General features: G+C 48.8%; 1 protein-coding gene across 8 annotated transcripts in view; it reads left to right on the top strand.

The window, feature by feature from the left end:
* Positions 1-27387, top strand: part of NTNG1 (netrin G1) — a 248577-nt gene that overhangs the window by 183157 nt on the left and 38033 nt on the right. For 4 of the 8 annotated variants that reach the window (XM_080649321.1, XM_080649320.1, XM_080649323.1 and 1 more), the window contains exon 6: positions 22466-22633. The exons of 1 other annotated variant lie outside the window; for it this stretch is intronic. In XM_080649321.1, the coding sequence (XP_080505447.1) occupies positions 22466-22633 (168 nt within the window). Of the gene's footprint in view, positions 1-10227; positions 10294-13212; positions 13273-22465; positions 22634-27387 lie in introns of all 8 variants that reach the window. 3 more of the 8 variants (XM_080649327.1, XM_080649324.1, XM_080649325.1) reach the window with 3 other exon arrangements.

Raw genomic sequence — 27387 nt, 5'->3', positions numbered from 1 at the left:
CTCAGGCACAGCCCAGCTGTCCTTCGTTTTGATCAGTGAGGGCCCGCTGCACAGAGGTGCAATTACTGACGTCACCTGAGCTCATTTAGCAAAAAGAGGAATGGTCCTCTTTACCCAACTTAGTAACCAACAATCCAATGGCACGCTCTCCCCTGGACGAGCGTCCCACCACCATTTAGAAAATCGGAGAAGAGACGCCAGCGAACGCTTGCGTGTCCATTAGACTCCAAGGAGAAGCCAGGAAGCCGGGGGGGGGGGGGGTGGGGGGGGGAACTGTGTTATCCCGGCAGCCTCAGTCGTGGTGAAGGCCTGAAAGAAGCAGGTTTCTGATCACGATTCGTCTTTCTGGAGGAATGGAGGGAAAAATGAATCAGTCTATCTGTCTCTCCCTCCTAAAATACCGAGGTCCAGGTTTTCCTGAATACTTAGCTTTAGGTTTGCTAGAGAAGAGGGATTTAAAACAAAACAAAACATACATGCAGCATGGAGGAGTCTGGCTACTAGAAATTTCTGCAAGAAATCTAAGTAATCGAAAAGAAAATGCCCCTTCGACCCGCTGGGCAAGTCGGTCTGATGCCCCTGCCAGGAGCCCTTCCCAGGTGTTCGGGGAGAATGGGGCTGGAGCTTCCCCGTTGTCTAGATGCCGAGGACCCCTGACATTAGCCTGAAAAGCTGAGAAGGCCCCAGAACTTAGCAGAATCGCACCCATTTTGACACAGCGCACCCTTCCTGGTGGCTCCAACCTCTGGCTGCTGAGTCACAGGAGAGCAAGCCCTGAGGAAGCCAGAGAGGGATTCTCGCAGGGGTCTCCCCTCCCTGTCCCCGGGCGGTGCAGGGTGACAGCTGCAGCCAGCGAGACCATCCCAGCATTCCATCCTTTAGGTAAAACGGCTTCCCGAGCCTTCTAAATGCCGGCCAGGTGTTCCCACTCACAACGCAACCCAGCTTGCCCCGGCCTGGGACCGCCCCGGTGCCGATTGCTTAAGCCCTGGCCGGTCGGTGCCGGGTGCAGAGAGGAGGCGTGTTCACAGCCCCGTGGAGGCCCCCCAGCCACGCGCACACAGCATCCTCCCCGCGGCCTTGCGGAGAGAGCTGGGTGCTGCCACTTGCAGATGAGCGGACAGGTCACAGACGCAGGCCTCGAGGTACAGTCACATGGACGGGCCTTCGGGGGTGGATGATTTGCCCGGAGTGCAATAGACACGCATGTGCTCCTGCAAGGTTTGGTTGATTCAACCAAATCACAGAGTTCTAGTCTAGTCTCCGATTTCTAGCCACATGTCCCTTTCCAGCTTCTACCTGATTCTCCACCAACCGAAATATCTAGGAAACGGCTCCATCGACGATAAAGAATTGTCCCCTATTACACTCCTAGACCCTTTATGTCTTTGGAATTCCTCCTCATCTCCCAGCCTTGCTTATGTCTTTTGCCACGAATCCTATGAGTAACATCAGCCCGTCTTTGGCTTCCCCTGTCGTTTGCACTGCCCCTGGGGCCTGTGGGAGGGAGGCCACTCCGATGTGCAGGGGCTGCAGCGCTCAGGGTCTGCCTTTTCTGCCTGACTGTAGCCACGCCCCACAACTTGCTCCTTTCAGGCCTTGAGGGTCGCATTTGAGAGCAGACAGGGACCCCCCCTCCCCGGGGAAGCAAGCGGAGGCGGTTGGTGGAGGCCTCCGTGGCCATCAGCCTGACGTTTCAGAAATGGACGGATGGAAAGTGGTTCTCTGGGGCCGGGTGTGTTTCTGTGTGGGGCGTGTCGGGCGCGTGCTGCATGGATCTCTCACTGTACTGCTCACGGGACATCTCATCCTGCCGCCCTCACCTCATGCCTCATCTCCGAGCATCAGCAGATGTTGACCTTTTACACACCCCATCGGGAATCCCAGTTCTGTGGGGCTTTGTTTTTATTTCAAAATCGCTGGTGACCCGAAAGGATGCTGTGTTGTGCCTTGGGTACATGGGTTCGGCTTTATTATTTATTAGGAAAATTTAGCTCCTGCATCCCTAACCAGAACCCTCTAGCAGCTAACGTGGTCACCGGTGCCCTGCCTTCACGGGGCCTCTGGCTGTTCTCCGTGGAGTGCGGTGGGTGTTTCCTTAGATTTTTCCAGAAAACAGGATGTGAGAGCTTCCTGGGGTCACCCAACATCACGCAGGACTAGCTTGCTTGTTGCCCGGCTTCCAGGTCCGGAGACGTGTGAGAAAACATCAGACGTGACTGTGTCTCTAGGCTGCTTTAACGGCAGCCGCACGGTTCCTTCTTTGTGGGCTCCTAAGGCACTCTGCTGGATTCCTTTCCTCTCCGGGGCAGGAATTCATGATAAATGACTCCCTTCCCGTTCCAGAGGGCACAGGAAGGGGCTTCCAGGTACAAACCTTGGCCAGGGCTGTTCCCTTTATCCCACAGAAGGAATCGATGAACATGATCCCACCAAGTAGACATAGAAAGATGCCCTTCACTCAGGACACCCATCATCAAAGTGCATCTCAAGGAACCCCCAATGATGTCTATTATCGACGTAAATGATTAACGTATGTAACCGTAAGTTCACATACATACAAGGGCTAAAGATGTTGGAGCCCTGATGGATGTCGGTATAGATCTCGAACTGCCAACACCTGTATTAAGTCGGGTTCAAATGCATGGACAGAGTGGTCATCCTTTCTGATCATCTGCTAAACGTTTTTGAAACAAATGTCCCATTAAGGTCATGGATAGCTGCTGTTGTCTCTCCATTAGGAAATAGGTCGTCCAGTCATCCCCAAAGGTCGTTGATTTCTCAAAAGTCAGTCATTTCTGTGTGCTTTTGGCCACCGCTGAAAAAAACACTGGTGACGTTGTCAGCAATTAATGAATCCCGAAATAGATCATCCCCAAGAGCCCTGGTTACCTGAGGGGGTAGTCATTCACTCAGGTTTTTCTTTTTTTCTCTTAATGTATTATGCCCTGATAAGCAAACTCACGATCTATTCAAGTGAACATTTGTTGATGCTGTTGATCCAAACTAATGGTTGGTTTGGTGTGGGCGTCTTTGTTAAGGTGGCAAACTAATTGTTACCTCTTAACATATATTATCTGATCCTTCATCCTGAAAAGCAAGGGATTTCGCTAATTATGTGGAAATGTATCTTATAAAGAACATAATTAGAACAGCAAGCATTGGCCTAAGGTGCAGATAGGTTTGTGTGGGTGATTATCACCTTAAAAAGGGATGAGATGAGTCAGAGGTTAAAGGTAGGCCATCCGTTGAAATGAAAGATCACGTCCGAAAACCCCATTTTAGAAAAATTGGAATTTTTTTTTTTAATAAACCCAAGTATTTCTTTGAAAAGCAACAAAAGAAAAGGGGAATATTCTGTGAAACCAAGTAAACATGATTTCCTTAAATGACTTCCAGATGATTGACATGAAAAGCATAGACTATGGATGGAGGTGTTTGGCCACCCCCTCCTCTCCAACTCGTTCAATTCGAGACGTTGGTTCACGTAAGGGAAGTAATTTCATTTTCCTGTTTGCTCTTACAATGAGCATTGCCGTCATCACAGAGTCAAACATTCACCTCTAATTGGATGTAATTGGCAGGACCAGTAAACAAGGGTCACCTGCAGGGGTCCATCCGCCTGTTGGGAAAGCCTAGACGTGTTTTCATACTTGAAAACCTTAGAGCTGGAGACCCTGTCAAAGTTGTTCTCCATGCGGCATCCAAATAGTTCTGTTCGCTACCGATTTACAGAGGGAACCTGGATCCTGAGGAGAATCACAAGGTCAGCCCTGTCCCCACCCGAGGTGATTAGCGACCGTGTTCATGCGATGCAGAGAGCTGCCTCGTTTGCTTCCCCCCTTCGCGTTAATTCTTCTAAATCCCTCAAATAAAAGTTTCATTTGAATTGCCCTTTAACTAATTAGGTTTTATATAACGAGGCGGGGGAAGGATCAGGCTAGTGTAGCTCTGCGACAAAGCTGCATTCATTTTGAACTGTTTGCTGATGTTCCAGGAGGAAAGCTGAGGGACTCGGATCTCTCATGTACCCAGTACCCTCATCTCAGATCCATTTCATATCTGTGTAACTAGCATCTCGCGCTCATGAAACCTTGGTGGTTACCCGAAAGTTGAATGAACATTAGGACACAGCTGCTTCCTTAGTCCTGAAGACGAAATCAACTATTTCAATGAAGGAGGGGGAGGTATCCCCTTCCTTCAAAAAAAAAAAAACATATCCGAGAGGCTTAGTGAATTTTATTGACAATTGCCCACCTTGAGCAAATTGATTTTGTTTCAGGCATTCATCTTGTCCCAGGCGATTTTAGAACGTTGAGCCACTTTTTAAGTGTGAGCTGATATCTGTACTTTATCTCTGTGGAGTGGGGGAACCTGGAAATTTCTAACTTAAACCAAGATTTGCCAAGATTGCTGAATGGGTCCTAGGATGCACCTTCCAACATGGAACTGTGAACCCCACACTAAGAGTGTGGGTATCATTGACCTCCTGGGGTACCAGTGGCGAGCTGGCCAATGAACAGCTCCACTTCCTAGGAAGCTTGAGACAGAGCTGCTGTGTAGAAGGAGGGGGAGAGTCCCTCGTGTCTACGGAGCTCCGTTACAAGTGCTGAAAGTGAGGCTCAGAGTGAGCGAGGGGCTCGCCCAATGGAACAAGGCCGGGAAGACCCATCCAGCTCATCACGTTAGACCAGCCTTGGGCAAACTACGGCCCACGGGCCGGATCCGGCTGTTCTATCCGGTTCTCTTGCTCTCCCCTCCGCTCCTTTACTTTGAATTTATATTAGTTCACACAAACACTCCATCCATGCTTTTGTTCCGGCCCTCTGGTCCAGTTTAAGAACCCATTGTGGCCCTCGAGTCAAAAAGTTTGCCCACCCCTGCGTTACACCAAGTGGAAGAGAGAAGTCCGAGGGAGCATCTCTGGATTTATTGATTCCCACCGCAGACTCCTTCCGGCCCCTTGCCCTGCACCTTGGGCCTCTTGGTCCCTGAACTGTCCATTTCTGTGCAGGGAACTTCAATGACCTGGGAAAACACAGAAATCCATATTTTTTTAAACATATTTTTACTGATTTTAGAGAGGAAGGGAGAGGGAGAGAGAGAGAGAGAAACATCAATGATGAGATAGAATCATGGATTGGCTTTCTCCTGCACACCTCCTACTGGGGATTGAGCCTGCAACCCGGGCATGTGCCCTGACTGGGAATTGAACCGTGACTTCCTGGTTCATAGCTCCACGCTCCACCACTGAGCCACGCCGGCCGGGCCATATTTTCATGACAGCAGAAGTTACAGGGACCACGTCTAAGGAGAGGGGGTAGGGGGCTGTGTTCCTCTGGCACCCGATGTCCCCAGCATGCTGAGGAAGAGGTAGACGGCATAGATGTCAGATATATTGTAGAACACAGCACATTTCACGAAGTAAGCTCAGCAGATTAGAAAGCATGCTTGCCCAGAGTCGGTGACAGTAAAAACCTTTTCTCTTTTTTTTAAATCAAGACAGTTGCTTACAGCAAAATAAAATTGCGTGTCATCTCAAGGACAGACCCACCGCTGCCACCTGACCGGTATCCTCCCCACCGGTTTAACGAGGCTGTGTTTCTGAGAACAGGCAGCATGCTGTGAAGATGGGAGATTACCCCACGGCCTGGGGATTTCCGCTGGAAAGCTTTAGGGCTTTGTATGGATTCCTGTCTAGGCATCCATAATGCAGTCTCGGGGTCCCCTGAGGATCAGCCACAGTCACTGTAGCAACCCGAGGGGCTGTAGGACTCTGCCTCCACCCAAGATACTCCCCGAAGTGGCACAGTGAACAAGGGCTCACCAGCCCCCTCTCCGCGGTGGCTTTTTCTACCCAGGGTAGCTCCCTGTGTCCCACCCTATCGTAGAACCCAAACATCACCTGAAAGTTCGTGTTTTTAAGAAACTTCAAGAGAGCCGTTCCAACATCATTTCACAGAGGAGGCCACTGAGCTGAAAAGGTCAGCTGTGTCCCCTCGCAGCTCAGTGTCCATTTCTAAACCAGGACTCCTCACATGGCACCATGACATTGGGTTGCTGCCTTCTCATGAAGTATGGAAGACGATGGAGTAGACTGTTCTAGAACAAAACATGGGGACGGGGATCACGATTTACTCTGAGTTTAAGGGGTGTCCACAGAGTGAGGTGAACGCTGCCGATGGTTCATGCTGAGTGGATGCCTTGTCCGATAGACAGAAAACAAGGTAATGTTCTAGAACAGCCGTGGGCAAACTACGGCCCGCGGGCCGGATCCGCCCGTTTGGCTGTTCTATCCGGCCCGCGGAGCCGAAAGAGCGGAGGGTTCTCTTGCTCTCCCCTCCGCTCCTTTACTCTGAATTTATATTAGTTCACACAAACACTCCGTCCATGCTTTTGTTCCGGCCCTCCGGTCCAGTTTAAGAACCCATTGTGGCCCTCGAGTCAAAAAGTTTGCCCACCCCTGTTTTGAACAACCCTACTTAGCCTTCCACTTCAAGCTTGCTTTCAGCTTGATACACCAGGGACTCAGCAATAGATGGTCAGGTTTAGCAACTCTAACATAGTTCTTCCCAACTTGCAGCACAAAGGGTTTTCCTTGGGGTGCAGAGGAGAAAAAAAAAATTCTTCCAGAGCCCCAAGCTTAGAACCAGAATCTCCGTTTTTCTGATCCACGGAAATGAACCTCGAGTGCCACAACCAAATTGTCACATCACAGTTTTCTGAGTTCACTCGTGAATGAAGAAGAAAAAGCGAATCGGGCAGGATCCGTGTCGATGCACAGTCTAAACGGGCGTGCTTCTAAACTTGAAAGAAACTTGGAAATTAACATTTTATCTTTAAATGTTAAAAAATCAAATCTTTTTCGCAGTCTTCCCAAAATAATTTCTGTTGCTCTCTGAAGAGTATTCATGGATGTTGGCCCTGGAACTGGGCTGTTCCCTAAAGTAAGTTTTTTTTTAACATGTGAGAATCACTTGCTTTGGGAACAGCTAAAATTGCAAAAAAAAAACAGGAGGCGCACCATTATTTCCTCAACTTCCACTCAGCAGGAACTGTTTAGGCGACAGTTACCTGATTTCTGGTACAATGGCACCCACAATTAGAATAACAAGAGCTGACATTTACTGAGAGCTCCCTGCCAGGACAAGCAAACACTAGCTCCGCAGCCCTGGCAGGGACCAGAGGGTAGACTCACCATCCCCTCCCACAGATGAGAAAGCTCAGACCCAGAGAAGGGAAGGAACTTGTCCAGGTGGTAGAGCTGGGATTCAAATCAACGTGTTACCATTTTTTCCTATTTGTAATTTCTAACTCCTCGAACCAGTGGCCCATGGGTAGAAATTCTCAGAAGCTTCGTTATGCAAAGAACTTTTACTGGAATGGGATAGGATACTATAGAATTTGCCTCGATTATACTATTAACTAGAGGCCCGATGCACAAAATTCATGCAAAGGTAGGCCCTCGCAGCCCTGGCTGCCTCGAGGCCCTGCGGCCCCCCTCCGCCCCCCCGCCCCCCGGTTGTTCCGGAAGATCTTTCCGGAAGGTTGTTCCACCATCCAGTCTAATTAGCATATTAGCTCTTTATTATATAGGATATAGCCTCCAACATGCCTAATTTTTTACTTCTGGGAATGAAACATTCGTTAGTAATATTTATTGAATATTTCTGGATCTTAGAGTAATAATAGTAACCAGACAATAACTGGCTAATTTTAAGTTGTTTTCGTTGCAATTATAAAATAAAATTTTAAAGGTTAGGATGAGATGATAAATTTAAAATCTCATGACAGCCAAATAGTAAAGCATGTATGCACAGACAGTAACATGCTATAAGGATTTAGGGGCCACAAATTTCCATATCTTTTTTAGGACATTTTTCCTCCCAAAGCAAAAGATAGCGTAGAAATTGATCCCAGTGGACGTAGGCATAGATTAGAGTAGGATTTTTGTATGACCGCTGATGGTCTTGACTTTTCATTGTTCAGGAAGGTTAGGCATCCCACATAATAAAACTTATTTTTTTAAAAAAGTCTAATTATATTCCCAGGAAATATAAGGGCTATGTACTCCCCACCCCCAAGAAACTATCTGAAGTATATGACACAGAAGAAAATTATATTCTAGGTAGGAGTCGGACGGTAACTATCTTGATAATTCCATACAGGCAAGAAACTAAGGATTCAAAAGTAGAATGACCTACATTAATTTTTATACATATAGGAAGACCCTTGAAATGGAACCCTGGCATCCTAGGGGAAAATCATAAGACACTAAGAAAAGAGTATATTAAACAAGACAAACCAGTCACTGAAACTGAACATATCACTTCTTTCTCCCTCTCCTACAGGAAAAAGTTAGAACCATGTCTACAAACTAAAATGTTCTTGATTTGATGCTAGTGATACAAGTAATGTTTATTTAGAGCCACAACAATGGTTTGAAATTTTTTCTGAGCAATTTCTAGAAATCATACTAATTTCTTGAAAATGCACATTTTTCATTTTCCCAAAGTGATCATCCCAGTCCAAGTGGACTCGTGCTTTTCACTCACCAGGGCACTCAGGTGACAGGCAGCGTGCAGTCAACAACTGGCACATTTTGCCTGCCTGTTACCAAATGTCTCCTTAGCAACGCCCGGAGACAGATGTGGAAAACTATTAACGTGCTTTTCCCATTCATAGATGCTGACAGCTATAGCGATACCCGCATGAAGTTTTCCTTAGCGCTTCTGTGTATCATACGCTTACAGCAACAATATCTCAGCTCTCCAACAGATATTAAAAAACCAAAATTAGAGTGGAAGTTCCATGTCTTACACGAACGTTATTTGCTCTCATCTAATTACGGAGGAAACAATCGGATGATGCCTGTTTACAGTCACCGAGGCACTTGCTATCAATTACTCGGTTATTAGATACTTACGGAGGCCTTTGCCAGACTCTGCCCTTCCTCAAAGAGATCCGATCGAATTACGAGGATGAGAAATAGACCTATGAGATATGCAAACGTGTGTTTCTCACATGGCAGTGAGCAGCCAGAAGCACCGACAGTAGCCCCCCGAGTTCAGAGGTGAGGGCTCTCCTGTGGGTGCAGCTGGGCCCAGAGGACCACTCAGGAGGGGGTTGGGAGCTGAGCTCAGCGGATGGTAGTTCTGACTGACGAAATGACTGCTTTCATAGTAATGGCCTAGGCTCCTTAGCAAACATCCTTTCAAAGCATCCAGTCCTGATCCCGAGTCACTTGTTTTTTTTTTTTGGAGGGGAGGGGGGTTGGTTTGGGTTTTTTTATTGTGCTTTTTCTTTTAAATTTATTGTTATTCATTTCAGGGAGGGAGAGAGAAATAGAAGCATCAATGATGAGAGAGAATCATGGATCGGCTGCCTCCTGCACACCCCTGCCACCCAGGCATGTGCCCTGACCGGGAATGGAACCGTGGCCTCCTAGTTCATAGGTCGACGCTCAGTCACTGAGCCACACCCGCTGGGCCTGAGTCATTGTTTTTTATACTGGTGAATCTAAGAAAGAAATTACATCAATTCTTAAGTGAACAATGCTTACCATTATTTCTGGATTGGAACCAATAACTCCAGACACGTATGTTGAGGTTAAAAACATCGTGAAAATATATAGACGCACCCAAACATACGAACCTTAGATCAGATCAGAGGCACCTCGGACCCTTCTCCTTCGGCCACAACCACCGGGCACCCCCCTCTTCCATTCTCTGAGAAACTGCATCAGTAAAAATAGGAAATCGGTCCATTTCTTCGCAGAGATAATGGCTCACACTTAAAACATACCCCAAAGAATCTCTCCGGGAAGACGAATGCAGCCAGTTGGTATCTGTAAATATAAATTGCAGAGCCCGGGATCCTCAAGGGAGAAATGACTCTTCCGTGTTATCTCCCGGTTCCAGGCGCCACTTCCTACGGGGTCTGAATTGCTGCCGTTCCCCCGTCTGCGTAGGAAGGTTCCATGCGAAAGCCCATGGCCAGAGCTGGGCAGCGAGGCGGCTCTGTTTCATGTCCATTCAATGCTTGGGGAGTCACCGGTGGCTTGTCCTTGTGCGATGCGGGTTTGTGTTTTGTGGAGCGCGTCACGGCCGAGGGGAAGGGCAGATGTGTGGCGTGTGTCTTTGTGTTTCGACCGTATGACTTGCTGTGTCGACCCCATGACATGAGAGCTGACAATAACGTGCCCTCGTCTCTCCCCGATGCGTGCAGATCCTTCCAAGTTTAATAGGATATGGCCGAATATTTCTTCCCTTGAGGTTTCTAACCCCAAACAAGGTAGGAGCATGTCCAGTCCCAACTGATAGAAAAGTCCCGCCTGTGGAGGGGGGAACCCAGATGCTAATTTTTTGGCACTAACTAAGAGCGTTGTCATAGATGCCATGTCTCTGAAAGAATCGTACCTGGAAAAAACTGTTCTAATATGCAGAGCGTCCCAGAGACACTCCAGTGAGCGACAGTGGGGGAATGCGATGGGGAAGAGCTGTAGGCGCTGTATTACACAGAATGGCAGGCCGTCCCAGGACCATCCCAGGGTGCCTGGCCATCCCAGCGTAGGGCGCCAACAATGAGGCTTGAGGGCTTGTGAGTGTGGCTCGGACATCGCTCTCCTGCCTCTTCTTTACTTTTGTTCAGGAAACTCTACATCCGTGGCATTGAGGGTCGGGGACAATGAATGTCAAGGCAGGATGGCAGCCCCTAAGGAGACCAGCTTTCTTTTACTGTTGCTCTATCTTGACTTATAGAAATTTAGATCTCTCCCCACCCCACCCCCCCCAGCCCATCTCTCTCTCTCTCTCCATCTCTCCCCCGCCCCGTCCATCACGGTGCATTTCCTCTGGTGGGCCTTCCCCTCCCTCTTGTAATCTGCTTTGTATCCACAGCCACTTCCGCTGGCCTTGAGAGCCACCCCGGTTCTGTCTGCCCGCAGGGCCCTCGTTATTTCCTGACTTTCAGCATCAGACAGACAGACGTACATAAGAGACACTCGCAGACGGTGGTGCGATGACACGGGAGAAACGGAACTTTTAAAAACTGGGCCCCGAAATGCATGAGATGCAGCGGAACGTCCCACTCGCACCAACATCGAGGCCATAGCTCGACCTAGACATAGAGAGGCGTTTATCCCGCTAGGCCAGTGGTCGGCAAACCGCGGCTCGCGAGCCACATGCGGCTCATTGGCCCCTTGAGTGTGGCTCTTCCACAAAATACCAGGTGCGGGCGCGCACGTACAGTGCGATTGAAACTTCGTGGCCCAGGCGCAGAAGTCGGTTTTCGGCTCTCCAAAGAAATTTCAGTCGTTGTGCTGTTGATATTTGGCTCTGTTGACGAAGGAGTTTGCCGACCACTGTGCTAGGCAATTGCACTCTTGTGCCTCCTCCCTTCTCAAAAGAGAAAAGGACGTCTTTCGTTGCCCCTTCCTTCATTCCCTGCGGGATGTTCCTTTTAAACTCGAATGAGTACAGATGTGGGGGGATGTGGGGAAAGGGAGGACCCCAAAATAGCTGCTACACAAAACAGCACGTTAGCAGCGTTGGGGGAGTCCACTTGGAAGGCTGTGTTACGAGACCTCCATCCGAGGGCTGAAACGGAGACCGTCCTAGCTACAGGCGTCACTAGTAAATAGAATTACCGTAATCACATGCTCCGAATGCATTTCCCCGAGTTCCTGCGTTCATTCGTGGGAGAAATCGAGCTCAATCTCAGCCGCAGCAGAGGAGTTCTGTGAGGAGTCGGGCGAGGGCTAGCGGTCCTGCCCACTGAATTTCAGAGCTCAACAGATTAGGAAGGACAGGCTCGAACCCTTAAGACTCTGCCGTGAGTGTGGAGGTGGACGGACGTGGGCATCGCTTGGGCCCTGAGACAGAGCCGGGTCATTGTCTTGCTGTGTGTTCTGTGAGTGTCACGGGACGCAAGGGTCTCAGCATGTCCTCAGCCAATGCCGGCCGCCCCGCATGAGGATGCGGATAACGAGATCAGGTGAATGGATCTGGGAAGCAGCCCGTGGAATGAAGTGCTGGGAGGTGCAATGTTAGCCAAAGGTGCCTTCCCAGCGGAGGCCGGTTCTGTGCGGCCGTGATTTATCTTGTCAACGTCCGCAGGGAGCATGCAGCTCTATGCTGTTTGGGCTGTTTCCACAAGCAGCTAACGCCCCACGAATAATCGGAAAAGAAACGGCGGGCAAACGTAGAGCAACACCCCTGCCGTTAGCAAACCATCTCATGGCCAAGGTAATCCACGTGGGGAAGACGGCTCCGTTTTTGAAAGGCAGACAAGTTCAAGGTGACCCTGAGACCCAGGCCCAGGTGCTGCTGAATGGGGGACCATGGTCACCGGGGTCTGTGATGTCTTATCAGTTCAACAAAGGTCATGTAACCAGCGTCTAGGTAGCTTGTGGTCCCACAGGGAGAATGATATGGCCAACGGAGACAATGATATTCAGGCGTCCTCAAACTATGGCCCGCGGGCCACATGTGGCCCACCGAGGACATGTATCCGGCCCGCCGGGTGCCGCTGCCTGTCCTGCTTAGCAGCCGACTCGTCCCGGGCCCGCAGTGTGCATAGGAATTTGTTCATAGTTTTTTTTTAAAAACTATAGTCCGGCCCTCCAACGGTCTGAGGGACAGTGAACTGGCCCCCTGTTTAAAAAGTTTGAGAACCCCTGAATAGCTGATCAACTCAACAAGGCAAACTACTGTTTTAAGAGAGGGACCACAGGAGCCGTATTGCTCCTGGACTGATCTTGCCTAATGGGATTCTTGATGGAAGTGGTAGTTATTCTTGCCCCTGAAAAGAAAGCCTCTAAGCCAGCCGTGGGCAAACTACGGCCCGCGGGCCGGATCCGGCTGTTCTATCTGGTTCTCTTGCTCTCCCCTCCGCTCCTTTACTTTGAATTTATATTAGTTCACACAAACACTCCATCCATGCTTTTGTTCCAGCCCTCCGGTCCAGTTTAAGAACCCATTGTGGCCCTTGAGTCAAAAAGTTTGCCCACCCCTGCTAAGCTTTACTTCGGACAACGTTAAGCCATCTTCAGCCCAAGATAAGACTCCCCTTTGTGGTGGAAGAACACACACAAATAGTCGCCATGTACGCGTAGGGCTCCTCCCCTCCCCCGTGGGTGGGTGATAAGTGGTTGCCGTGGGAACGTTTCGCAACGGTTTCTAACGTGCTGTTCATTCTTTTGAACCTGTCCAGTGGCTCCCAAAGTAGCTTTGCCAACAGTTCCTTCCGTTCAAGTTGCAAACCACAAGAGAGGTAGGAATTCGTGGATTCATACAGTGGTCCCCCGCGTGACGTGTTGTGAAACATTGCACTGTATGAATCTGGAATATCTGTGAAGTGTACCCATCAGCTTCTTGGTGAGGCATGTGGACTGACATTGAGCAGTGCATCCAATCGTCCTGGGAATGGCATCTGTAAGAGGGAGAGAGAGAAAAAACAACTTCACTCAGAAATTGGCTGCAAACCAACAACGCTGCAACAGTTGTTTCCAGAGAGATTCGTGTGTGAATCAGAACCAGGACAGCTCAGGTGCCCGTGCGGCAGGAACACGAGAGGATTAACGTGGTTACCCATTCGCATTGAAAACATGGAATGTGGGCTTCAAGGATGCTTTTCATGGGAACAGAGGGCAGGGTCTGTGTGCGGTGCCCACTTGGCATTGGAACAAATGACATGCTTGGGATTTCTACTTCCAAACCTTACTTGGCGTGAATTTGAACCAATACCAGGGACGCTCGACCCTGGGCCTAAGCAGTGATCACGACCTGAAAGTAATCCTCGGGCCACATTCTTTAAGTGAGAGCCGGCAGCGTCGCCTCCGGGACTCATGGTTGGCCCGTGCCAGGTGGCCTGTGTCACTCCGTCACACGATGGAGGGCTTGCTTGTTTGTTTGTTTGAAACCTAAAGACTCCTGTTCTTAGTTCGCCTTTTTCCTTTAAACGTGCCATGGGACAGGTGCGTCCTGTCTTCCACCCTTGACTGCTGGGCGTATGTTTTCCTTTTTTAAAGTGAACACCGCTTACCCAAGAATAGATTGATTAGCTACATCCAATTTTGGTTTGACCCACCTGTGAAAATGACCATAATAGCTTCCCCATTCCTTAGCGCAGTGGTCGGCAAACCGCGGCTCGTGGTTTGCCGCTCTGTTGACGAATGAGTTTGCCGACCACTGTCATATACTACCCTTTACCTCTTTGCACACAATATGCCACAATTGCCTAATCCTCACAGCTTCCAACTACACGGTAACATTTAGTCTCGTCCAGTGGTCGGCAAACTCATCAGTCACCAGAGCGGCAAACCGTGGCTCTGTAGCCACATCCTCTTCCTGAGTTTAATCAACGCCCAGTAGGTGCTCCTGAGGCCCCTGGAGAAAAGGGGAAACTGTCAGAACACGGGGAAAGCAAAGACGTAGGATTGATGCCACGCCCTACACCCCTTCCCCGCCCCTCCCCCAATGTGCTTTCACGCAGCAAACGTGAAGGTGCCCTTCTGAGGGGTTTCCAAGTGGATTGGAAACCCAGAGACTCTAACTCCTTTAGGAGCAGAGCAGCCCAGAGCTGGTTATCACGTGTGTGTGTGTGTGTGTGTGTGTGTGTGTGTGTGCATGCATGTCATAGGCAGTGATGAGGTCCTTTTCCCTCTGCCATGGGCAGACCTGCCAGAGAAAGCAGGGAGGTGACGGAGAAGGGGAGCGATGGGGACTCTCGCCAAGTCCATGTCTTCCATGTCCAGTCAGCATGCTGGATGCTCAGGAGGCCTCTTGACCTGGTCTTTGACCCGCCCCCCTCCCCCCCTTCATCGGATCCCTGGTTTCTTGGTGTCACAGCACTGTAACACCCACACAGCCCTGCGGAGACAGGAGGAAGCCACCTAAGGGTGTGCCTGGCAGAGCAAAGCCACAGCAGGGCTGGGAAGGGGAAGGGCCAGGAAGCTGCCTCCCTCCACCCCCGGGAGGGAGGCCCCTCTGAGGCGCGGTGCCCCTTAACGCAGCGAAGGGGACACCTGCTAGAGCTCGGATTCCTTCACCTTCCGTCTACCTCGAGTCCTTTTCCCAAACCCTTTCTTTCGGAGTGAGCGAAATGTATTTTCTCCAGCTCTGACTTTGAATACGTTTTCCTCATTAGGCCAAAAAAAGAAATATGCCCACACCCCATTCACAGTGCTCTGTCTGATAGGGACAGCGGTAAGGCCACGGGGGGGGGGGGGGAGGGGGCCCGCAAGGGGGGGGACAGTGAGAAAGAAGACTTAACTTCTCCTCTTCCGCCACCCTCTTCCTCCCACACGCTCTCTCCAAGCCAGTCTCAGGGAGACCCCCCACACTGACCGTGCCTAGCAGGTGGGGGTCTCTCCCGATCTGGAAAGCCAACGTCGGACACTCCCTCTTCGTCCAGACTGCTCGCTCACTGCTCGGAACTGGCCAGTGACTAAGCCCCTACCTACGCTCCTCACGGCCTGTTATGATCTCATATGTGTCTTACGGGGGGTTTGTCCCCCGGGGGAATATCGGTGATCACAGCTTGGGATACGCTGTAACATACAGGACAACAGAGAACTGTTTGGTCCACAGTGTCAATAATGCCAAGGTTGTGCCCTGACCGGTTTGGCTCAGTGGGTAGAGCGTTGGCCTGCGGACTCAAGGGTCCCAGGTTCGATTCCGGTCAAGGGCATGTACCTTGGTTTCGGGCACATCCCCAGTGGGAGGTGTGCAGGAGGCAAGGTGTGCAGGAGGCAGCTGATCGATGTTTCTCTCTCATCGATGTTTCTAGCTCTCTATCCCTCTCCCTTCCTCTCGGTAAAAAATCAGTAAAATATATTTTTAAAAATAATAATAATAATACCAAGGTTGAGAACCCCTGCTGGGTTTGGCGGGACGGGGCCTCGTTCGCACTGTCCCCGGTAGAAGGCGGTCCTCCGTACGCACCCGATGCCAGTGCCGGAGGCCACACCGTGCAGATGTGTTTGCCAGACCACCGCTAGGGCTGCTGCACAACAGTAGTTAGCACTTGTCTGGAAAAAAAAATGGGTACCGTCCACAATGCAATTTGAAGATTGAAACGTTACATAAAGCCACGGTCCTTTTCAGGAATCTGTTTTTTCGCGCCTAAATTGGACCTGCGTAGACCCGTGGTCGGCTGTCTGCTAAGCTAATCGCTAACTCGGTTCTATCTTCCCGGGCAGCCGTCGGTTTTCTAAACTCCCGCAGACGTCCTCAAACTACGGCCCGCGGGCCACAGGCGGCCCGCCGAGGACATGGATCCGGCCCGCCGGGTGCCGCTGCCTGTCCTGCTTAGCAGCCGACGCGTCCCGGGCCTGCAGTGCGCATAGGAATTTGTTCATAGTTTTTTTTTTTAAACTATAGTCCGGCCCTCCAATGGTCTGAGGGACAGGGAACTGGCCCCCTGTTTAAAAAGTTTGAGGACCCCTGCATGTATAGGATACAGCCAGACTCTGAGGGAATACGAATGGTGCAGGAATGAATTTAAACAGTTTTCCTCTGTCTCCCCGGAACCCTCGAGGGTTCATTGACCGCCCAGTCCACAGCTGTGAGTGAGTACGATGTGCTGGGTGATGTCCCGAGCTCTGGGGTTACCCCAGGCAGCCACACAGACCCGGGCTGCACCCGCGTATTGACAGTCAGCGCAGGGGGAGGATTTCTCCTTAAACACGCTTTTCCGGTTCTGTACATTCTGGGGGGAATGAAACAGGCTTAGGAAATGGGGAGATTCTCGTGTGTCTGGGTCCAGGGTTGTTCCTGCAGACAGAGTGGCCCCAGAATTCTCTTGGAGCGGAGAACGAAAAGTGAGGAAGCAGGTCCTAGGGGTGTCCAGGGGAGGAGTATTCCAGACGGCGTGAACAGCACGTGCAAAGGCCCTGGGGTTGGGCTTGGCGTGTGGGCAGAGCAACGTGGAGGCGTTTTACAGCCAGTGAGGAGGAAGGTGACAGCAATGAGCCCCCAGGAAGCCAAGGGGCCAGATCCCCGGGGAATGAATGAGCTGGAGCTCGGCCCGGGAATACGAATGACACGGGGAGCCGTTAGGATGAGGAGCAGAGGGGCGTCATGGCCTCACTGACGTTTTCTTTTTTTTTTTTTTTTTTAATATATTTTATTGATTTTTTACAGAGAGGAAGGAAGAGGGATAGTTAGAAACATCGATGAGAGAGAAACATCGATCAGCTGCCTCTTGCACACTCCCTACTGGGGATGTGCCCGCAACCAAGTTACATGCCCTTGACCGGAATTGAACCTGGGACCTTTCAGTCCGCAGGCTGACGCTCTATCCACTGAGCCAAACCGGTTTTGGCATCACTGACGTTTTCAAAGCATTGCTCTGATTGCTGCGTGGAGAGGAGACTGTCCCGGGGTGGAAGCCAGGACAGCAGTTTGGGGGCCATCCCGTAATCCAGGTGGGGGACGGGTGATGGTGGCTGGGACTAAGGAGGCGGTGGTGCGAGGCAGAGAGGCTTAGAACGTGTTTTCAAAGCACAGCGAGGGGCTGCTGCTGGCTTGGTGGCCAGGGAGGAGAGCACGCGAGGTGTGGAGAGCAGGTCGGGGCGTGCTGAGCCGAGTGACGGGGGGAGTGGGTTGTCATGCCCTGAGCTGGTGGCCCCTGGCTGGGCAGCACGCTGGGACGGTGCCCTCGGAGCTCGGAGGGGAGTGGGTTGGAGCTGAGGTGTCCCTTCGGCGTCTGAGTGAGACATGAAGAAGGCAGCCCGGATGAAGTCTCACTAACTGACGGGGGCGTTGGCCCTGCTGGGAGGGACTCCAGGAAAACCTCGATACAATTCGGACGAGGGGGTGTCCCTCAAAGCCCAAAGTCTGTTATAGAATCAAGTTGGTTTCCAAATTTGCATGTTTAAAAAAAAAGACAAATTAGTCTACCTGTTTTGACTTATCTAGAAGCATTTGTGTAATTAAAAGTAAGTATGTATGGAAAGTTTAGCTTCACAGAAAAGCTGTCTCTATGCATTCCTGTCACTTTAAATCGATGCTGAACGGGTCTAGTAAATGCAGCCTTCACCCGGCACCTGATGCGCACGGCTGGGCGGGGCTTAGCCCACGTGAGAACACGCACCCGCCACGGGACGGCAGGACCAGTTAACACTGGTGATGCCATGTGATCACGTGCTAATCGGTCTCAGAACCCTTGGATTTAAATAGGTGGACTGTAGTTGTAGGTACGTGATATTTAGTTATGTTGGTGAAATTACTGCAGTGTTTTTCCCCCACAAAGGGCCTATTCGCTAACGTTTGTTAAGAATAACAGTGAATTAATAACAAAAAAAAATAACCTGTTAATTTAAGCAAATCTTGGTTAAAAACATACAGACCAGAAATGTTGTCCGTTAAATCCAAAGTCTGTTAAATGGAGGTCTGCCAAATTGGGGGGTTACAGTGTTTTGGGGAGGTTAGCATGTAGATGGTGTAGAAAGTCATGAAGCTGGATTAAAAAAAAAACAGCAACAGCCCGCGCCAGTGTGGCTCAGTGGGTAGAGCATCCGCCCAGGTTCCATCCCAGTCAAGGGCTTGTACCGCAGTTGCAGGCTTGATCCCTGGCCCTGGTTGGGGTGAGTACAAGAGGCGACCCATCAACGTGTCTCTCTCACACCCATGTTTCTCTCCTTCTGTCTCTCCCTCTCTCTTCCACTCTCTCTAAAACTCAGTGGGAAAGTATGTCCTCGGTGCGGATTAACGAACAAAACAAAAACCACCTTGGCTCCAGGGTGAGGGTAAAGAGCGAAGAGGGCCAATGGCTGCGCCCTGAGACGTGTGCGCAGACGGGGCAGGGCGGGAGGGGAAACTATGGTGGGTGTGGAGGAGGACGAGAGAGAGAGAAGCCCCCCGCTCAGGAAGGTTGCCAGGCAGCTCCGAGGACCCCAGGAAGGGTTATGGTCATGAACTTAAAGTGAGACTTGTTTCAAAAGGGTTGGATAAGCCCCCCACATTCAGCTGCTAGGTGTACAGGCACAGAGAGCTAGAGAGTTGGCTATAACCAGGACCAGATTTGCCCAGGAGACGATGATTGGGGTGAGGGGGGCAGGAGACGTGGGAGTGAGAATATGTGAAAGGAAGGAATTACCAGGATGGACCATGCCACTCCACTCTTGGGAAAAGGGAAGGGAGGAGATGGTAGGTCCGTGAAGTGGACGATCCAAGAGTCATTGAGCTATTCCTTCAGGATCTTAATATGCTGATGCATCTCAGACGATAGCATGAATGATCGTTCTCAGATTCTGTGCCTATCTGGGGAAGACTCGTTTCTGGAGAGGGGTACCTTCACAGAATACTGAAAACGAAGACGGCAGTCTCAGAATTACATCTGAAACGCCTCGCATTTATCTATCCTCATGTTTTTCAAATCACTCTCCAAGGTCTTTTTCTCACTTTACATTCCCAAGCATACATCACAGCCGGGGAAGGCAACTTTATCAAAGTCTGGGACGAGTCTTCGAAGTGTTAACAGAATCCAGTGGCCATTAGCCCACTTCCCAGATTGTCAGGCGTGTAAAATATTCCCTTACCTTCTGAAATAAGTTTATAATGTTGGGTGTTGAGCTATGTAGGATTCCGTGTACCGCTATATCATTACTTACATAATTTACATTATTTAACTCTTCTCATCAAAAGTAATATATTGGCTTTCAAAAGAGGACCCAGAAACAAATAGTTAGTCATCCCAGAAATGTGTACTCCTCCTCAAATGCAAAAAAATCAGTGCCAATCACGTCTGACATCTCTCTGGATATTCATGGACTGGATTCAAGAGAAATCTATAGATACCTTTTTTTTTCTTGGATAAACTTTGCCAGATGGAGCTCAGATGTGGTCTGGCCATGGGGCAGATGTTACCGAACCCTCAGACACCCACAAAGGAACCAGGTCATGAAACTTTCCAACTTCCTGCCTCTGCACACACTACCTGTTTCCCCTGGAATGCTCATTCCCTCCTTCTCCTCCCCCCACTTTTTTTTAATAAACTCGACCTGCCCTCAGGAGGTTTCATATTAAGTCCAGTGTGAAGTCAGTTTTCCTAGCTTCTCTGGAGTTCTGAGTTTCCCCCGAGGCCGTGCGTGGCACCTGGGTGTTCTGACCCGAGCCATTCTGTTTTCTAGCTGAGCACCTGCTGTCTTACCCACTCAACTAGCTTCTTAACAACGGGGACTCCTGCGTCGTTCCGGAAAGCTCCTAGGACGAATGTATGCCATCAAGGATGCTTTTGACACAGAAGAGGTTACATTAGGTGCACCGAGGACCAACCTGGGGGAGGGACCATGAAGGACAACCGCTGAGGACCCCTCCAGAGAAGGGCAGCCCCCTCCTCAGGGGGCCAGGCAGCTGGAAGAAGTCCTGGGGAATGAGATTTCAGACTTGGGTCTCCTCCCTGCTACCACTTCTCTGAGGGGTCTCCAGACCAAAAAGATTCTCCCTGTTTCAAACACTCAACCAAGGAAAGTTTTCGAGGCCTTTAGGTTCCCTCGGGAGTCAGAAATGCCACCTGAAGGAAATGGTAACGCAGGGAGATCTAGTGTATCGGGGCGAAATGCTTATTGTTTCCTGAGAGAATTTACTGTGGTGACTGTTATTCTAGTATTGTTTTTTTAACTTGGCATGCCCTAAAACTACTAAACTTATGCACGTATCTTCTTACCCCACCTCCCACATTGGGGTCCCAAGGCTTCCCTATCCTCTCCTCACTCTGGGTCCCCGGATGCCCGTCTCCATCCCCACCCAGCACACCTGCAGGGAGACAGACAGCCTTCCATGGGGCAGCGGTTCGCCCTCAGCAGCCTCCCCTTCTTCTTGCCTCTGGAGTCCCCAAGGTGCTGACCCTGTTCCTGGGACCGTCCGCTCTTCACCGCGTCCAGTGTCTCCTCTGCTTCCGTCCGAATTTTATGTCATTCTGTCAGAACCTTGACCTCAGCTCTCTGCTGTAGTAACTGGCTCTCCACTACATAAATCCATAGCATTCTGATGGGTAGAAGCAGGTTAATTTAAAAAAAAAAAAGAAGAAGAAGAAAGCTAGTCTCCTTCCTTCTTCCTTATTCATGTGTGATGATGCTTATTCATTTTTATTTTGGTCATCAAAGGCAATACTTCCAAAACTTTATCTAGGCCAAGAGATGAACTCGGCTCCTCCCATCGTGCCTGGCATATGGTAGACAAACCCAATAAGTATTGACTGAATGCATGAATGAATGGATGGATGGATGGGCTCAAATCGTGACTGTCTTTGGCTTCCTAGTGAGATAACGTGAAAGCCAGGCATTAGTAAAAGGAGTATTTTTAGGCAGACAAGGTTTGCAGTACCATGGTTGACTTTCTTCTTAGATGTCCAGCTAGATCTACCCCCATCTTTTGAGAAGACAAATTAGATTCCCCATCTGGTTATCCCTCATCTTTTTTTTTAAAGGGTCTGATTGGACAGTTATGGCTACCAATAGAGGCTTTGTCTCTATCACTTCTTTTCAAAAGGTTGAATTAGATGAACAACCTCTTGCTTTGGTTGAGATGCAACAGAGAGAACAATCCAGTCCCTCTCCACCCTTCCCCACCTGTTCTCATCCTCTCGGCTCCATTTCCTCAGCTAGTTCTTATCATTGTCACCCCTAAGCGTCAGAGGCGCCTCCAACATTTTGAGGAGACAAGGGAAAAAAAAACACCTGGGGATACAGTAGCTGCCTAATCTTTCTATTGTAGAAGACTTAGCTTGAAACTTGGAAGGAGAAGAAATACCAAGAACCCCTGTTTTTACACGAATAACCTCCCTGCTTTTTATACTTTCTCTCACATGTTAGCAAACATGCAGATCTGGCCTGGCAAAACACTTTCAGAGGCCATCTTGCCTCTTGACATTTGGGGGAAGAAGAAAAAAACACACAAAAATAAAGAATATCTAATTGTCTGGATCCCTATTGAAGTGGCCATGACTTCTGTGAACCCCTGACCGAGTTCCTCTCTTGACATCCTCGATAGTGAGAGACTCTAATCCAAGGAGCCGTGGGCGATGACAGAGTCAGGCCTTAGATGCTCACACGCTTCCCCTCCTCTCATCAGTCTGCAAAGACGGGGAGGAAATGGGGCAAAGGGATGCAAAGACAGCCAAGTTCTCAGTGTGCAAAAATTAGACGTTAGCATCCCCGGAACTAAGCCTTCCCGGATATTAAAAGGTGTGCACCTGCAAATGCTTCTGTTCATCTTGTCTGCCGAGACTCGACAACCTCCATCATGTTCTGAATGCCCAGCCTTTCTATCCCGCTCGAACCAGATGCTCCCTCCATGTCCGTCACAGCCACCTGCCGCCGCCATCTGTCATGTCGCACCGCATAGATGTGATGCCATGTCTCCATCTCTCCTCCACCCCTCATCCTACTCACGCATGTCGTGTGCGATGACTCTTACGCTACCGTATACACTCTGTATACATTTCTCTTCTTCCTTGCAAGATTGCGAATGCTTCGGCCACTCCAATCGGTGCAGTTATATCGATCTGCTAAACACAGTCATTTGCGTGAGCTGTAAGCACAACACTAGAGGGCAGCACTGTGAGTTATGCAGGCTGGGCTACTTCCGCAATGCTTCGGCCCGGCTGGACGATGAGAATGTGTGCATAGGTCAGTCCCCTTCTCATTTCAGCTACTGTTCTGTGCCTTCCACGCGATGGGGAGCTGGGGAAGGCGGAGAGACGGGGGGTTCGCACCACGGCCAAGCCACAAGGAACTTTCTCGATGGGGAAAACATCCCTGTGGTAGACTTAAAATTCACGTGCGCTGGTTGAAATCGTAGTTGGGGGGGGTTAGGTGGAGAATCCTTATGTGACGGTTGCTTTCAAGATAATGAGCTGAAAAAAAATGTTTCGGAGATAAAAGAATTTTTGATTTTTCTTTTGCATGAATTCTTAAACCCTGGTCATTTCAACCTAACCTTAAAGTGAAGCTATGCATTCAACATTCAAAATGGGGACTCATTAGAGGGGCTTGATTTATCGATGTGAGACGTTAGGCTACAACCTCTTGCCCATAATCGCTAATCAACAAATATCGGTTGATTACAAATATTGCCATTTGCAACTGAGAGCCACATGCAGTTGGTAATGTGGAAAAGTCTTGCCTGCCTTTTTCATCCATAGAAAAGAAATTCCATTTATTGGATTTTTCTACAGTTCCCAAAAAGAGAAGCAATTTCTCACAATTATTCTAGATGATTAATTCTCTTAAGCTTCGTGAGCCCTGGAAAATTGAGTCCATGAGGCTGGGTCCCTGGGGCACTGTCCCCACCCACCATGACGGTTGACCATGTCAACTGGAGAGAATCAGGTGGCCTTACCATCCAAAAAACCCTCCTGCCTGTGCATAGTGGGACCTGTCTTTAAGAAAGGGAGCTGATGGGGAAGTAAGAACCAATAAATGGAATTTCACGCCATCATTTCCTAGGGAGAAATGCATATATTCAAAGTGGCGAAGGCTGTGTATCCGTTACCACACCAGTAGGTATAACCATATAGGCAACCCATTTTAAAGGTAGAATATTTCACATAGAGACTAATTTCAACAGAATATAGGAGCTGAAAAGTGACAGATGGTCTTTTCATCAAAAAAAAAAAAAAAAGGAACCCAATCAATATGCAATTGTGGGATCATCGTTCTCCAATGGGATTGTCAAGGACATAGATGTATTTGCCAAGTGTCTCATTTAAATAGCTGTACACCTTGTTTTGGATTCAGTTGGGCCAAGTTTACATTCGACTGTGTATGTCTCCAGTGTGTCCTGTTTTTCAAAGCCTTCCTCACTTACCGCTTGTGAATTAGTGGGGAAATCACTGGCCTTAGAGGCCGAGACCTGGGTTCAAGTCCCAGTGTGCTATTTAATAGCCGTGTGCCTTAGGTAAGTCACCTGAGAGCCCCTGGTCACATTGGGTCCTATGGGATACAGGGCAAACACTTGGCAAACTGCGGGCTGACTTGTGAATGTGTTTTTTACTTGATCCTCATTAACAAAGCCCTGTGTGTGTGGGGGGGGGGGGGGGGGAGGGTGGCGGTCAGGGGTAATTTCCACTGATAATTTCCCATTTTCTAGTTGAGAAAAGTAAGGCACGTGGCCCCACATCATACAGCGTTAGCAAAGAATACCTTTTCTGACTTCAAAGCTTGAGCATGTTCTCCCAGCCACCCTGACCCAATGAGCAAAGCTATGCTTCTCAGACTTTCACTTACAGAATTTTTTTTTAATAATCTTTATTGTTGAAAGTATTACATACGTCCTCTTTTTTTCCCCCATTGACCCCTTCCAGCCCACCCCCGCCCCCTGCCCCAGGCCTTCACCACCCTATTGTCTGTGACCATGGGTTATGCATATATGCATACAAGGTCTTTGGTTGATCTCTTCCCACGCACCCACCCACCCACCCCCGCCTTCCCTCTGAGGTCCCACAGTCTGGAATGCTTTTTGAATGAGAGCCACAATTCCACTCCAACCTTAGGAACAGAAATTCAGTTGCCTTTCTAACACAATGGGATTACAAAGACTTGAGGATGTTACCAACAACCCAAAGACAGGTAGCTGTCTGGATTTTGAATGCAGAGTTCCATGTTGCTGAATGTCATCTGTAAAAACATATAAATGCCACACTATAAATATAGAAGCAAGAGAAAAGGTAAAATAAATAGGAGCGCAGGGATGAAATCGAATTATTTTTATTTATGTACGATGAAAAGGTTTTACTTAATTTCATGTTACTTGAAATAAATTAAAGAAAAAGGCCTCAAGAGAAAGGATTTTTATCCCAGGGACTTTCTCATTGCAGGTAATGTAACAATGCCCCGATATGTCTTATCTGGAGTAATATTCTATTCTGAGGAAGTTGGGCCTTTTTCCAGTCCTAAAATAACCTATGAAGGACAAAATCTATGCTTCCCCTCCGACTCTGAGAGAGAGAGTTGTATCTTAAACCCATGCTTGATTATCCACAGACAGAAGACAGCCCATTCCGCTATTGTCTTTTAAAACATAAGCAGCAGACAGAATATGGAAAGCTTAAATAGACATTTTTTATTTATTTCTGCTTTTAAAAAAATCAAGAGCCGTAGTTTGTTTTTTTGTTGTTGTTGTTTTTTCCATTTCTAGAAAGATTGTTCATTAAAATCCTAAACCTTTGGGGAATATTAGAAATTAAAAATCTTTGAGGAGCATGTATTTTACACTCTTCAGACCAAGGAAAGGACTTGGTAAGCACAGAGACGGGTGTTGTGAGGTGCCATTATCTACATTAGCCAGTAGCTACAATGTCCCCCACACACCAACTCCTTAAATTGTGGCCCTTTTCCTAAGTGGGGGGAGGTGGGGATTGTTTTTAGAGAATGAACTGAAAAGTGTGGCCAGCTGGTATAAGCAATGGTCTGTCTTTTGTCTTTAGTCTCTATGTGCATATGTGCAACGAATCAATAACATTTAGATTCCAGTGTTCCCACATGAGGGACCAAGGGCAGGGAAATCGCGACTGAGGCGGAGGGTTGCCCCTGGGGGCCATGGGAAGCCTGTGGCTCATGGCCAAGGCCCACAGTTTGCCCTGTCGGGCACATGAACCTTCTGACTGTGCCCCACACGTAAGCTCCCTAAGGGCTTAAGGCAGGACTGAGGGTTGAATTTGGGAGGATACACCACAAGGAACGGAGGGTTCGTTTTTACAGAAGGCACTCATGGAAATGAATGGGTACCCACCCAACGCCTTTTCACAGAATTGGGCAGGGATCTCACAGAAATGTGAACTTTATCTAAATCTTCTCTAAATATTTCTTTTAAAGGCGCTTTCCCCATCCTTTAACAGCTGGCCATCAAACCCACTGGGGAACAGCCCATAATCTCTGACCAAACGGGGACTCTGTTGACATAGATGTACACTGCTTGCATCATTTTATATTTCGGCAAATCTAAAATGCAGGCTGATCCGTGTTGCCGGGTGATCGCTGCTTTGGGATCACCGGTGAATTTACCCGTTCTCACACGAATTCCAACACAGCCATGTCTCCAAAGATGCATGGCATCACCTTGTGTGAGGCAGCAATTACATGGAGAGGATATCCTTGCGCGTCTCTGTCTCATAGACACTCCAGCAGGAAGCAGGAAGCTAGCGGATGCCTGGCTGGTGACGTTGGGTTATCGCTGCCAGGGCCCAGCCGTTGCTACTAAACATAGCTCAGCTGATATTGTATTATGTTTTTATTCCCCTTGAAACCCAAGTTCAGGTCATCAGTGGTCCCGTCTGTAGAACAAAGCAAACGCAAGACGCTTGGACCCTATGAATCAATTGCAGTATAACTATGTAGTTCAACCTCCAAAAGTTATTTCGTGGCGTTTTTCAGTCTAGCAGCTCTGCCTGTTCTTCCTAGTTTCATAAAGAAAAGAAAATTCTCCAAGGCCATCCTCCTCCCCCCAGCACCTGCCGCTCAGCATGGTCCCATCGATAACATAGATACTTCTAAACCAGTGGTTCTCAACCTTTCTAATGCCGCGACCCTTTAATACAGTTCCTCATGTTGTGGTGACCCCCAACCATAAAATTATTTTCGTTGCTACTTCATAACTGTAGAGCCTAAGACAGTCGGAAAACACATATGTAAATATGCATGAAATTTCATGCAGATTTGGTCTTAGGCTCTACAGTTATGAAGTAGCAACGAAAATAATTTTATGGTTGGGGGTCACCACACCATGAGGAACTGTGTTAAAGGGTCGCGGCATTAGGAAGGTTGAGAACCACTGTTCTATACCAAAGTATTTGTGTGGAAGGTGGAATGTAGACTGCACCTCTTCTTGTTACTTATTCTCGTGACTGTTTAAGTTCATTACACCCACACCTTTTCCTAAAACAACCACTGGCATATACCGTGGTTCCGACATTTCACATTTCGGGGCGGGGGGAGGGGGGCGGTGGAACAACTTTGTTTACAAATTTTTGCATCTAAAACCTTATATTAATCAATTTTTTATGGGCTAACTGACTAGGGTAGTATGTGAATTCACGTTGGCCAGAGAAAATTCTACTACCTGGCTAACAAAACGTTGGTGGTTTATAGTCAACGTATACACATTAAACAGTAGAAAACATATGACAGTTTGGAGATAGGTACATACTTATACATACGCACAGAAAAACATCTTAAAGCCATAACGGAATGACTATTTTAGAAATTTTTAAACAACAGCCCCCTACACACACACATTAAGATAGAAAATGCCGATTTAAAATAAAACTAGTTATTAAGGGCAAAGCAAGCCAGTCAAGGAGAGAGCATTTTAGAGTTAACCTCGTTTTCTTTTTACCTGTGTATACCTGTTTGTCTTCTACATGTTAGTAGCAGAAGAATGCTGA

The sequence above is a fragment of the Plecotus auritus genome (assembly GCF_963455305.1).
Source record: "Plecotus auritus genome assembly, chromosome: 12".
Classification (NCBI taxonomy): Eukaryota; Metazoa; Chordata; class Mammalia; order Chiroptera; family Vespertilionidae; genus Plecotus; species Plecotus auritus.
The sequence above is the reverse complement of the archived record's forward strand: the minus strand, read 5'-3'. Positions and strand labels throughout refer to the sequence as shown.